The sequence below is a fragment of the Tenrec ecaudatus genome, chromosome 4 (genome assembly GCF_050624435.1).
Source record: "Tenrec ecaudatus isolate mTenEca1 chromosome 4, mTenEca1.hap1, whole genome shotgun sequence".
Lineage (NCBI taxonomy): Eukaryota > Metazoa > Chordata > Mammalia > Afrosoricida > Tenrecidae > Tenrec > Tenrec ecaudatus.
Window position 1 is genome coordinate 117644612 of NC_134533.1, and position 14288 is coordinate 117658899.

The 14288-nt window shown below is 44.7% G+C and overlaps 1 protein-coding gene across 7 annotated transcripts in view; it reads left to right on the plus strand.

Moving 5' to 3' along the window:
• The window catches only part of KMT2A (lysine methyltransferase 2A), a 79805-nt gene that overhangs the window by 45295 nt on the left and 20222 nt on the right, over positions 1–14288 (plus strand). For 3 of the 7 annotated variants that reach the window (XM_075546661.1, XM_075546665.1, XM_075546667.1), the window contains 16 exons: positions 441–587; positions 1440–1535; positions 1763–1883; positions 2711–2833; positions 3240–3424; positions 4480–4653; positions 5345–5455; positions 5941–6014; positions 6566–6759; positions 8697–8803; positions 9752–9889; positions 11686–11844; positions 12162–12279; positions 12402–12480; positions 13283–13443; positions 14046–14228. In XM_075546661.1, the coding sequence (XP_075402776.1) occupies positions 441–587; positions 1440–1535; positions 1763–1883; positions 2711–2833; positions 3240–3424; positions 4480–4653; positions 5345–5455; positions 5941–6014; positions 6566–6759; positions 8697–8803; positions 9752–9889; positions 11686–11844; positions 12162–12279; positions 12402–12480; positions 13283–13443; positions 14046–14228 (2170 nt within the window). The remainder of the gene's footprint in view (positions 1–440; positions 588–1439; positions 1536–1762; positions 1884–2710; positions 2834–3239; positions 3425–4479; positions 4654–5344; positions 5456–5940; positions 6015–6565; positions 6760–8696; positions 8804–9751; positions 9890–11685; positions 11845–12161; positions 12280–12401; positions 12481–13282; positions 13444–14045; positions 14229–14288) is intronic. The other 4 variants (XM_075546664.1, XM_075546666.1, XM_075546663.1 and 1 more) reach the window with 3 other exon arrangements.

A 14288-nucleotide genomic window follows, 5' to 3' on the forward strand; every position in this document is an offset into this window, starting at 1 on the left:
TTTAAAGGTTGCCAGTTAGAAGCCACCTCTTGGAAGAAAGAAGTGGCAGTCTGTCTGTCTGTGTAAAGACTTGCTGCTCTGGAGCCCTGGAGAGGTGGTTCTGCTGGTCCTGTGAGGTCGATTTAAGGAGAAATGGACTTGGTGGTGATGGGCTTTTGTTTCTGTACTTTGGTGTGGCACTTGGTACACTCTGTTAGATCTTGGATATATTTTTGCTCTTACTTTATCATTCTGTGCTGACTGCTTGACTCCCCTGAATCAGTCTCTTGCCGTGTCCAGTATTGTGCTCTGGGTTTCTATTTATATAATCGTTGCTTAATAAATGCCTATTGAATTAAAGGTGTGCTACCAGGCTCCTGCAGCCACAAGTGTATGGGCTGGAGAGTTGGCATTTCTGCATGCTGTTTGACACGCCCCTCTGTTCCATCTCCTCACTACAGTTTGTGTATTGCCAAGTCTGCTGCGAGCCTTTCCACAAGTTTTGTTTAGAGGAGAACGAGCGCCCCCTAGAGGACCAGCTGGAAAATTGGTGTTGTCGGCGCTGCAAGTTCTGTCATGTTTGTGGAAGGCAGCATCAGGCTACAAAGGTGAGGACTGAGCCACTGGTGAAAGATGAGGTGGTCTGCTCTCGTGGAGACTGTAAAGACTTGGAAACCCTACAGAGGGTCAGTGTGAGTCTGAATTAACGCCATAAACACAAGAAACTGAACAGCTCACCGCTATTGAGTCGATGTCAACTCATAATGACCCCAGAGGACAGGTAGAACTGCCTCTGAGTTTCTAAATCTGTAAATCCTGATGGGGAGCAGGAAGACCTGTCTTTCTCAGGAATTGGCCCTCTAGCAGAGAGTAAATCTTTAGAATATCACGCTGTTCTCCATTTCTGCCCTCTAATGAGTTCCTAGGACCTAAATGTTAGGGGGTTTGTATGTATACTCTTTTGTGTGTTGACTTCATCGCTTGACATTCATTGGAGTGCAACTAGTTGCCTATTTTTGTGTTATAGTTTTTCAAATGTAGCAAAACAAAACATGACACTAACTAAATACCAAGGAAAGAACCCAAATGTAATTTACAAGAAGACACTGCTGAGTATCGCTGGCAAGGACTACTAGATCTCTGTGATTGCAATTGGAGTAAACAATCTGTGTGGATTTGAACTGTAACAATGGTGGGCTGTGTTGGCATAGTGGTGAAGCCACCTGAGGTTGGCAGTTTGAACTCCCTCGGGACCATGGGGGAAGGAAATGTGGCAGTCGGCTCTGCAGATACCGGCAGCCTGGGAGGTCCTGTGCAGCCATTCTGCTCTGTGATGTGTGCTGGAGTTGGGTTGGGTTGGGTTTCTGTACTCACTTGAAAGCGAAGGTGACGTGGGATCCTAAGTGATGTCAGTGAAGGTGATGCGCTGCCCGCCCCTTTGCCGTTATGTGTTCTTACAGCAGCTGCTGGAGTGTAATAAGTGCCGAAACAGCTATCACCCTGAGTGCCTGGGACCAAACTACCCCACCAAACCCACGAAGAAAAAGAAAGTTTGGGTGAGTGTGTGCACTGCACTGTGTCAGGGAGACGGGCTAGCTCACTTGGGGGCCTGCCCCCCTTGCCTGTGGATATCCTTGCTTGAGAATGCCAGCAGAATCCTTCTTTGCCTCCTAAGGAAGAAGTCAGGTCTAGCAATGGATTGCATCCCAGATCTTCTAAGTAAAAGGGAAATTAAGTTAGAAAAAGAAACACCCTCTGAGCTTCTTCTCTTCTTCTTTTCCAGATCTGCACCAAGTGTGTTCGTTGCAAAAGCTGTGGATCCACAACTCCAGGCAAAGGGTGGGATGCACAGTGGTCTCACGATTTCTCGCTGTGCCATGATTGTGCCAAGCTCTTTGCTAAAGGTACTCAGAAAGTCCGTGCGGCCAGAGAATGGGCCAGGTGGCCTTTAGGTGAACTGGGGGTAAAAAGTCGGAGACATCCTCTGTGGGAGGTGGTTTGGGAGCATTGAACGTGTGCCTCAGGCGGCCCTTCCCTTTGCACAGAGAATGGCCACTGGTGGACATACGTAGGACTGTTTGTAATCGCGAATCACAGTGAAACGCTGTACGCCAGTGTTTCCCAATGCAACAGTACATGTACATTTGATTGTTTCAGGAATGAGTTCTAGCCAAACATTATTTTACTAGGTATACTAGAAAAAAATTATATCACACCACACATTAAGCTCATTATTTTTGAAATTTTAATATGGTGATGATATAAATATCACCATTAAAATCATTTTGGTAAGATTAACAAATCAGTTTAAGGGAGTGTATTAAGTCAAACATAGGGACAGGACATGGAAGTTCTGCTGCAGGCTCTACTGTGAAAGCATTGGGCATAGGAGAAGTCTCCGTGAGTTGATTTGTTACTGCCACCTCCTCTTTGAATAAGTATTTCTTTGGGATATTCAGAGTTACAAGTTCTCTTTCATCTTTCCCCCGTTATCTATAAAACCTAATTCATGACTAAAGAACAGAAGCTGTGGCATGTAGGAAGCATCTGAGCATCAGCTTGACCCCTACAGATGTGCAGCCATCCCCTAGTAGGTCTACGCTGTCCTAAGCGATTCAGAAGGCAGCCGTGGCTGGCGTTTCAGAGGACGATGCTGGCAAACGTCAGTCACAGGCGGGAAAGCAGGGGTGTTTGAGCCAAAGCACGGCTGCCAGCTTTGCTTTGCTTCCAGGGAACTTCTGCCCCCTCTGTGACAAGTGCTACGACGACGACGACTACGAGAGTAAGATGATGCAGTGCGGGAAGTGCGATCGCTGGGTCCACTCCAAATGTGAGAATCTTTCAGGTACAGAAGGTTGGAGTCATTTTATTACCATTTCCTTCTTCTAAGTACAGCAACGTTCACAGCTCCCAACGCAGGCTGACCCTGCAGTTATGGCAGTGATGTTGATTTGAAGTTGCCTCAAATTTATGTTGGGTCTCTAGAACGAACAAGCGGCATGGGGTTCCCTTGGTGCTCAGTTGTCATGAGTGCATCCTTTCCGAGTAGGTGCTTGCTGAATAATAGCGCCTACTGATTGTTTCATAACCAAGCCCCAGATTCGTGTAGGTCCGTCACTCCTGGTGTGCAGCTACACCAGGCTCCTTGGAGTCTTGGTGCTCTGCCTAATGCCCCGCTTTGTGGGGCGCTCAGTGGAGTAGTTTCCCCTCGCTCCCCCTGGTCGCGGAGTGCCTCCCACTGCAGGTCTTTGTTTTCCTAGATGAGATGTACGAGATCCTGTCCAATTTGCCAGAAAGTGTCGCCTACACTTGTGTGAACTGTACTGAGCGGCACCCTGCGGAGTGGCGACTGGCCCTTGAAAAAGAGCTTCAGCTGTCTCTGAAGCACGTTCTGACGGCTTTGTTGAATTCTCGGACCACCAGCCATTTGCTCCGCTATCGGCAGGTAGGCCCAAGCCTCGTTTTGGGTTCTGAGAACTTGTTGGTTTTTACCTTGTAGTGGAATGGGTCCCTTTCGTTTGTCTGTCATTCTTGATTTGGTTTTGTAGAGTTACTCATTTGGGCCGTATCCACTCAGAAAAATTTTAGAGTAAAAGTAGGGCCTTCTTTTTAGGGTGAGAATAGGAAAGAGCTAGACCTTCAAGCCTGTTAAAGGCTACTGCTTGCTGCTGTAAGACATTTGGACTTGATGTCCTGAAGGCTCTGCGGAGCCACGTTGACAAGGAAGTAAGCTGATCCTAGTTGCCTTTTAGAAAAAACGTTCTACTAGATTCGAGAGCATCTAGTCTAGGCCATCAAGCTAATTCAGACTCAGTGACCCTATAAGTAGAGTGGCCCCTTTGCGTTCCCAAGGCTATCGGCCTGTGGGAGCAGAAAGCCTCCCCCTCTCCCACGGAGCCAATGGTAGAGTCCGACGGCTGGCTTTGCAGCACATGACCCATTGCCTGTAGAGCCCAGACTAGTGGAGAGGGAGCATCTGAAGCAATCTGGGCAAGACGGGCGGCCTAAGCCAAGATAGGAGCAGTGGCACTAGAGAGAACCCTTTGAGTCTGAGAATCCCCAGGCCTCCTCGGGGCACAGTGTGAACCCCACAGCTCTGAGTTCATTTAAGTTGTGAACGGCACATCTACAGAGTAGTTACAGTCTTGGAAAGGTCATGCCAATCATCTTAACTTGAAGGCCGAGTTTTCTAATGGAGCTCTGTATACTAAGTAGGAAATTGAGCATTTATCTTCAGCTTATCCTAAAAGCACGGGACAGTTTGGATTTCTTCAGCCTCGATTTGGAGGTTCCTGAGGGACGCTCCTAAATCGGCCTAACCAAGTTTTTAGCTAACATACTTATTTTAACTTTTCTGTAATTTGAAAAATCTGGTTATTTTCATGTTCTTTAGGTTTTATGATCTGAACCGTTCGATGTTATATTTATTGGCTTTAATAAATTTGCACAGATTCATCGTTTCCAGTGTTGATCAAAGAAACCTTTCCTTTCTGCCGACAGGCCGCCAAACCTCCGGACCTAAACCCTGAGACAGAGGAGAGCATACCGTCCCGCAGCTCCCCAGAAGGGCCAGACCCACCAGTCCTCACTGAGGTCAGCAAGCAGGAAGAGCAGCAACCCTCAGACCTGGAGGGCGTCCAGAGGAAAATGGACCAAGGGAACTACACGTCAGTGGTATGTCTGTGGAGCCAAGTCCCAGCATGTCAAGGGCCACTTTTGCTGTCCTGGGTCTTTTGGGGAGATTAGACTCATCGTATGTAAATTAAAAGATAATGTGCAAGTCACCTCAGTCTGTGTTTCAGAAGAGGTGTTCAGATGGGGAAGGCTCTCCAGTCTCCTACTTGGTTTTTATCCGAGTTCTCTTGGACAAGTACTTTAAGAGGAAGAATTAAGAGAGCTGTTCTTGGTTAAAAAAAAATGCGAATGTGAAGTTAATCGGTTGTGCCCTTTGAAATCCCATCTAAATGATGTCTCTTTACAAGTCATTCCTTTGTAGACGGCTCGCTGCCTTTTGACCTATGGTTTGAAGGATGTGTAGAAAATGACCGTCTGTTCTCACATGGCCCGTGCTTTCTCTCATTCATGTATTTGTTTCAGTCCAAATTTAAACATTGGGTCTGCTCTGGCAACTTACCGGGATGGAGCTAATTTATTCACATTCTTGTCTTTTTAGCCTGGCATCTCTTGACTGGCACAAGTTAATTGTGGACTGAATTACCAGGGCCTCAGCCAAAAAGGAATTACAACCGTATTGAAATAAAGTGTCAGTTTCCTCTGGAACCTCTGCGGGGTGATTCAGAGGAAGAGGAAACGATGTGAGGGCATAGTACTGTATGAATCATGGTTGCTCGGTTTTTGTGTGCAGTTGGAGTTCAGCGATGACATCGTGAAGATCATTCAAGCAGCCATTAACTCAGATGGAGGGCAGCCAGAGATTAAGAAAGCCAACAGCATGGTCAAGTCCTTCTTTATCCGGGTGACTATTAATAATTCATATATATTTATAAATCACTTTATTGGGGACTCTTACAACTCTTGTTACAATCCATACATCAATTTTACCTAACATATTAGCCCATCATTTTTTTTATTAAATCATTTTATTGGGGCTCTTACAACGCTTATCACAGTCCATACATCCATCCATTGTGTCGAGCATATTTGTACATTGGTTGCATCATCATTCTCAAATGTTTATTTTCTAATAGTTCATATTTTTTAATGTCTTATCTGTGAGTAATTATCCCCATGATCTGTTTTCTTCCCCTTTTTGCTTTATGATGTGCATAAACCTTTTGGTTTAATTTGTCTCCCCTGATTTTTTGAGAGGAAGCTGGTGAGTTGCCCATGTGGATAGAATTTTATTCCTGACGTCATCTTCAGAGGATGTAAAGTTGTTGCTTTTGATGTGGTCTCCACTTGAATGCTTACATCTTTGATTTTATGTGTTTTTTATTCTAGCAAATGGAACGTGTTTTTCCATGGTTCAGTGTCAAAAAGTCTAGGTTTTGGGAGCCAAATAAAGTATCGAGCAAGTAAGTATTTCAGTAGAACTGTTTCTTTGCTTTTTGTCAGCTAGCAATCTGAGAATTTCTAATTAGCTTTTTTGAAGACCCAGTTTTAAGATTTAGAAACGAATTAGGATGAAAAGGCCTTTTTAGTGTTGGTGTGGAGCTAACACTTGATGTTTCTTATAGACCATTGTCTATTTTTTTATTCTCTGTATTTTATGTGTATCATAAATGTGTGCTATGGCCATATAATTGACCTTGCTGAAATTGCGTTTTGTTTTATTTCAAGTGGTGCGCTCTACTCCTTGAATTTTTCGTATTTGAACTTTTAATTTTTATTCTAGCAAGTCCTTTGGATTCTTCAGTAGAATTGCTATTTGTTTCCGGGAGCTTTTTCCAAGGTTTTTATTTTGGGGGGGGGGGGTGTTTAAGTAGTTTTGCTATTTTGTGACTTGTTGCTGTATTCTGTGATGAGTCAAGCAATGGGCCAAGACCCAGTGCTGTTAGCAACCTTGTGATGATCTTATAAACTTTACAGGAGCGCAGTAAATACTTGTTGACTCCATTCTCTCCAGCAGCGGGATGTTGCCCAATGCAGTGCTTCCACCTTCACTTGACCATAACTATGCTCAGTGGCAGGAGCGAGAGGACCACGGCCACACTGAGCAGCCGCCTCTGATGAAGAAAATCATCCCCGCTCCCAAACCCAAAGGGCCTGGAGAACCAGACTCACCCACCCCTCTACACCCACCTACGCCACCCATTTTGAGTAAGGCACCAGATGGATGTCATTACCCATTTCCCTCTGAATGCAGTGACTCTCTGAATCTGAGGATACGTAAAAATATACAAAAACATTTACTAACCAAAACTGTGAGGCTCTTTCCCCCTCCCCGTATCCTCTCTGAAGCTCTGCACTCTTCTGAAGGTGACGTCTGCATCCCTTGACCCAGAAAAACCTCTGCATGGGGAAGACCAGGGTTAGGGCAGTGGTTCTCCACCTTCCTAATTCCGGGACCCTTTCATACAGTTCCTTATGTGGTGGTGACTGCACACCTCCAACCATAACACTTTTCCATTGCTGCTTCCTCACGGTCATTGTGCTACTGTGAGGAATCGAGTGACCCCTGGGAAAGGCTCGTTCAACCCCCAAAGGGGTCGCAACCCACAGGTTGGGGACCGCTGGGTTAGGAGGTGGGTGGGGTGTGGTTTTCTGACAAAATCTTGTAGGATCTTTGAAGAATGAGTAGGTCCATTGTCATGGTGAGGGAAAGCAATTCCTTGGCACAGTTAAAAAAAAAGCTGTGTTATTCTGGGTTGACTAGAGAAACAAATTCATGAAGACTCAGGTGTATAAGAAAGAGCTTTATATATAAGAGCAATTGAATATTGAGAAAACATCCCAGTCCAGATCAAGTCCATAAGCCCGATATTAGTCCATGTGTTCGGTACCTATCTATAAAGTCCTCTTCAGGCTCACGAAACACGTGCAGTGCAGGAAGATCACAGGCCAGTGGGTGGGATGTCTTGTGGATCCAATGGCTTGTGATCATCGTAGCACTGGCAGGGGTCTCCTTGTGGTTCCTCCAGCTAGACTCTGGCTGCATCAACACAACTCCATCAGGCTCATTGGGAGTGAGCAGAGAGAGGGACAGTGTCCTGCCTCCAGGGAGGCAAACAGGAGTTCCCAGAACCCTCAGGCGGCCATGCCCTCACAGAGGCCTCACTGGCTTTGATCACTCTGAATCCTCAAATTGACACCAGATTATGTAACTACCACAGCTTCTTCATAAAAGCCACCATGAGCCCCTGTGTCCATTGAAACCACTATCAAAATTACCCCGTAGAACTCCCAAAACCAAATTCACACTATACCAACTTATAGTGACTCCGTAAGACTGGGCATTTCTGAGACTGGAATTCTTTATGGGAGCAGAAAGCGCTGTCTGTCTCCCTCGGAGCAGCGTGCAGTTCGCAATGCAGCGTGTAATCACTCCCCCGCAGCAGCTCTCCTGCTGAAAGAGCTGCCGTCAGCCTTTGAGTTGTCCGCGCCGCCCCGAGTTTATCTGGTCCAGACGCTCAGGTAGCCCTGATGGTGCAGTTGGTTTGCCTGTTGGGCTGCTAACCGTAAAGTTAGCAGGTTGAATCCACCAGCCACTTCTCAGGGGAAAAAAATGAGGCTTTCTGCTCTTGTAAAGATCTCTCGTCTTGGAAACCCAAAGGAGCAGTTCTGCTCTGTCGTGCAGGGTCGCAGTGAGTCAGCATCAACTGGATGGATGGCAGTGCGGGTGATCTTTTCCAGTGTAGCTAAGACAAGTCTACTGAACTTGCCTTTCGCCATCCACCGGTTGCAAAAACGTGTTCAAACACAGTTTACTTGCAGTAAACCCAGGTGGGTGTGCACTGGAACTCAATATTTTTTACTTACTCTTGGATATGTGGAAAGACACTTCAAGTCATTCTTACAAGTAAGAAACCTTAATGATCTTTAAAATAATAATAGTAAAACCGTTCTGTGTGACTTGGACATGAGTCGGGAAGCGGCAGTAATGCCCTGAGCATTGTGTCATACATCATGAGCTCACGTGACGGCAACTTTTGAAGGTCTTGCTTTGATAGGCTACTTAAGCAGAGTTTTGTTTTCTTTCTGTATTGAAAATCAGACGTGGTATTGCTCATTTTAACCAATGTCTTTTGGGTCCCAAGATACCGATAGGAGTCGAGAAGACAGTCCAGAACTGAACCCACCTCCAGGCACAGAAGACAATAGACAATGCGCGTTATGCTTGACATACGGAGATGACAGTGCTAATGTAAGTACTTGGTACACAGAGCCTGAATTAGCCGAGATCCAAATTGGATGATGTACCCCAGTTCCGTGTTTGGGTACCATTTGTTTAATTCATGTTTATTTGTGACTTAGTTTGTGGCACTTGGGAGTCTTGAATACTTAAGTTAAAGGATGATTTGCTTGTTCCTAGTAACCTAGTAACCTGCTAGAGTTTCCTGAGAATGGTTTTGTAAATCAAATACAAGTTGCATCTTAAATAGCTGGGTTTACTGTTGTGTGGCAGAATGGTGAAGAGCCCGGTTCTGGCAGGCTGCCTTGATTTCTTTCTATGCCTTACCGCCTACTTGTTGACCTTGAGCAAGCAGCTTAACCTCTCTGGGCCTGTTTCATCTTCAAAATGAGAGCAATTCTAACACCTCTCTCAGAATCACTGAGAATCAAGTCAAGTTATGTAGGCTAAATAAATCTAACTAAAAGCAAATGGTAAAATGTAAACTCTAGGTATCAGTATCTTTACTTGGAAATGAATAAACTTACATAAAACCAATTCCAAGAATGAGGCTGAACCCAGAACCTAGTTCACTCAACTCCCAATCAGCATACCTTTTTCCGTGATCAGACATGTTCTTTTGTACATCACAGGTCTTCCTTGTCCAGAAACAGCAGCTAATGAGGGATGAGATGAGATTTTGTTAAGGTATATAAAGCAGATCATATAGGAACCTCAGAATCCTTGGAACAGGATGTATCTTTTCTACATTGAAAGCTGTATAAAGCTAAGACTTGGAAGGCCTATTTCTAATATAATTTATAATGTACTTGGGTAAGAGTTAGGGAAGAAAAAACTGTCCTCAAACTCAAGACGTTCTATCAAACACTTTTCCTTGATTGCGATCAAGCATATACTGAGGAAAACCTTTGGGGCAATCTTTTCTCCAGGAAATTAGAAATCAATCTCTTTACTTCATAGGATGCTGGGCGTTTGCTGTACATTGGCCAAAATGAGTGGACACATGTGAATTGTGCTTTGTGGTCAGCGGAAGTGTTTGAAGATGATGATGGATCACTGAAGAATGTACATATGGCTGTGATCAGGGGCAAACAGTTGGTAAGACCTTGTGGGTCGAGTTTCCCTCTCAAGTTCCCAGAGGCTCTTTCTGTGGCCCAGTGCTGACTCATGGCTGTTTCCCATGATGCCTCTAGAGAGGCCCTAAATAAGACCGGTTATGCTGCCAGCAAGTGAGTGCTCTGACCCTTGGAGGAAGGAGGCAGAAGAAATAGGAAACAAATAGTCATTTCGGTGATGGTTCAAATGTGTGTGGAAGGTGTTCATTCATGAAAGAATTTATAGACTTCAGTTAGCTCAAAGACTCATAATATCCCACAAGTACATCTATGTCTAGAGAGAGCGCTCAATTCCAAGCGCTCAATAGCAGATGAGAGTAATTTTTAGAAGGTACATTTGGAAAGGAAGAGGAAAATGAAGGTCTATCAGAAAGAAACAAGACACTAGCACATGCATAGAAGCAAGTTGTGTGGATATCACAAACACATTTTCCCTGGAGAGAAGCCCATATTGTGTATGGCAAATAGGCCGGTGACTTCCAGCGCCAGGTGAGAGAAATCTTTGACTCCTAGGGTACGTTTGTGTTACTACGCTTAAGCCTGGTAGCGAGAGCACCTTTGGGTTTCGAACCAGTTTCCTCTCAGCAGCACTGAGTCTCTTGAGGACTGAGAGAAGCTTTCTAGCACAGTGATGGTTTCAGCATTGATCTCCAGAGTTTTCATCTTCTCTAATCAATATGCCATCCTAGGCGGAAAGTAAAAATAAAAACAAAATGATTTTTGTGTTAAAAACAATTATATATCAAATAGAAAGAAAATGTTTTGGAAATGATGACAACGTATGTACAAGTGCTTAATAAAATTAAGTGATGGATTGTTATAAGATTTGTAAGAGCCCCCCCCCCCGGAATGATTAATTTAAAAAAGAAGAAAAATGGAATTCTTTTTTTTTGTTTATTTTAACAATTTATTGGGGCTGATACAATTCTTTTCACAGTTCATACATATACATACATCAATTGTATAAAGCACATCTGTACAGTCTTTGCCCTAATCATTTTTTTTCTCTTTTCTTCTTTTACATTTTATTAGGGACTCATACAACTCTTACCACAATCCATACATATTCATACATCAATTGTATAAAGCACATCCATACATTCCCCGCCCCAATCATTCTCAAGGCATTTGCTCTCCACTCAAGCCCCTTGCATCAGGTCATTCCCCCCTCCCTCATATGCCCTTGGTAATTTATACATCGTTATTTTGTCATATCTTGCCCTATCCGGAGTCTCCCTTCCCCCCTTCTCTGCTGTCCCTCTCCCAGGGAAGAGGTCACATGTGGATCCCTGCAATCAGTTCCCCCTTTCCAACCCACTCACCCTCCACTCTCCCAGCATCGCCCCTCACACCCTTGGTCCTGAAGGTATCATCCACCCTGGATTCCCTGTACCTCCAACCCTCATATGTACCAGTGTACAGCCTCTGTCCTATCCAGCCCTGCAGAAAAATGGAATTCTTAAACAAAAATAAAGGTCTTTTACTGCAAAATAAAAATAAATATTTAATGCTTAAAAGAGGGAAACAAAACCCAAAAACTCTAGTTTTGCCCCAGGTTCTACCTGAAAACTTTGGGCTGATAGAAACTTCTGTAGGGAGAGGAAGAATTTGAAGAGGAGGTTTTGTGGGTCATAGCATTTCTCTGTGATGCAGCTTATTACCAATAATCAACAACAAAAATTGATGAAAACTCGGGGTGGGGTGATTTTTATCGAGGAGATGATAAATACCAGAAACATCCCAAAGTTTAAACAGGATGTGCTCTTTTGGGGTTTTTAGAGATGTGAATTCTGCCAGAAGCCAGGAGCCACAGTGGGTTGCTGTCTCACATCCTGCACCAGTAACTATCACTTCATGTGTTCCCGAGCCAAGAACTGCGTCTTTCTGGATGATAAAAAAGTGTATTGCCAGCGGCACCGGGACTTGATCAAAGGAGAGGTGAGGCTCCGCTTGCTTTCACAATTCTTTAGGCGTTCAGGGAAAGTGGACTGAAAAATAGCAAGATAGTAAACTGTGTTTGGCCTTTCTCTTGATTATTCTTAGAAGTACATCTTATAATAGAGAAATAGAGATGTTCTGCTAGGAAAGCAGAATGGGAGTACTCTCTGCGTGTGAGAATCCATGTAGTGAATATCCTGTAGAAAGGGACAGCTTGCTACTGGATGCCCCAGTGTATTTCTTTCTGTTTCGTCTATTTATTCACATGTATGTAAACGATGTCTGTTGACATGTGTTTCTGGACTGTTCTGTGCCAGGTGGTCCCTGAGAATGGATTTGAAGTTTTCAGACGTGTGTTTGTGGACTTTGAAGGGATCAGCTTGAGGAGGAAGTTTCTCAATGGCTTGGAACCAGAAAATATCCACATGATGATTGGTAAGACCCAGGCCTCCTTGATTGGGGAAGACTGGATCATGGGAGTATTCCCAGTCCTTAGTCACCAATGAGCCTCCCCCTTAGCACACCTCCCTAATCAGTTCTACTTTTCCTGACGACAGGCTCAATGACAATTGACTGCCTGGGGATGCTGAACGATCTCTCTGACTGTGAAGATAAGCTCTTTCCTATTGGATATCAGTAAGTAAAAGAGCACCTGAACTGCTGAGGAGATCCCTTGAAGTGTAGCCATGATTGTTCCCTACAGCGTGTGAGTGACACTCTCCCAGAGTCACTTCTAAATAAGCCTAAGCAGAAGCCACACACAACTGCAGGATCGGTCTCTCGGGGTTCCCCTGCGTCCCACTTCTCTGGATGCAAAAGTGAAGATAGTTGCGAATCAAACACTTCACGCCTCTTTCCCCAGTTTTATTTATATGTTTAGATCTTCCTAAAAATACAGAGTTGTGATGACTCAGAATCAACTCAGTAGCGGTTGGTTTGGTTTGGTTTTGTCTCTTAAAATATAAAACTCCACAATAATAACCAAATTCTCCAGTAATCCTTTCTAAATGAAGTAATTTTTAAAAAAACTTTGATTAAGTTGCTAATACAAAGTTTAAATTCTCCTAGCTCATTCTTTGCACACTCATCAAGCTGTGTTTACCCCAATCTAGTCTGTGTGCCAATTTTGGTGGCACAGTTGTCTGGATCTGCATTTAGCTGGTAATTCTTGGTGCAAACCAGTCGCCGTCAGGGTCTGGCAGTTTGGAGCCGTTTCATTTCCCTTGTCTATGCGACTTTTCTCCCACGGAAACGCCCCGGGACTGGCCTGTGCTGTAAGACTTCGAGGCAGTCATGAGCTAGCATTCTCCTGTTTGGGGGACTGAGGGCACTTCACCATGCTGACCCCTGCTTACAGTGCCCGTTTTATGACTCAGGGCAGCCAGGGCTCCTGGGGCGGAGGAGCGGCTTTGACAGGTGTCCCCAATCTGTGTGGCAGGTGTTCCAGGGTCTACTGGAGCACCACAGATGCTCGGAAGCGCTGTGTGTACACGTGCAAGATCGTGGAGTGCCGTCCTCCAGTCGTGGAGCCAGATCTCAACAGCACTGTTGAGCATGATGAAAATAGGACCATCGCTCATAGTCCGACATCGCTTCCAGGTTAGTTTTCAGCAAGCTGGGGGTCACGTTTGAGGGAGGATTGTGATCTGAGGGTGGAAAACTTAACTTATTGAGACATTTCATTTGTCTCTAATTTGACATTTCCCTAATACCTAGCTTTTTCTTTCTTTTTTTCTGATTTGATTACCCCCACACACAAACACACACTGTTTGTTTGTTTGCTTGCTAGTCCTTTTATTTGGGAGCCATTAATTTTCCCCCCACTATTGAATGGAGGTGTGTGTTTTTTTTTTAACTTCTTCCCTTTTAAAATTTAATTCGGTAAAATGTCAATAATTATAATTTGGGCATTTTTCCCCGTCACACGTGTACAGTTCAGTGCCATGTTGCCTGCTCGCTCCCCAGGTTCCAATCTCTGCAAGCTGCACAGCGGCTAGCTCCCTACTAACAGGTGGTGGTATCTGACTCGTGGGTGACTGCGTCGGTGACATTGTTTGCATGTGTCAGGTTGGACATCCATTTTAGTGCTGTTTTCCAAATCATCCCCCACCGTGAACAGGTCTTCAGTGCGCTTTAAGCAAAAGCTCCCGATTTCCCCTCAGAGAGACTTTTAAAATATGCCTGTTTGTTTTGTACCACAGAAATGCCATCTAAAGAGAGTCAGAACACAGCTGAAATTGTAAGCCCTTCATCACCAGACCGACCTCATTCTCAGACCTCCAGCTCCTGTTTCTATCACGTCATCTCAAAGGTCCCACGGATTCGAACCCCCAGTTATTCTCCAACACAGAGATCCCCTGGCTGTCGGCCATTGCCTTCTGCAGGTAAGGACTTCACTGGCCTATTTGATCCAACGTTGGCCCCAAGATTAGTTTCCAGATCTT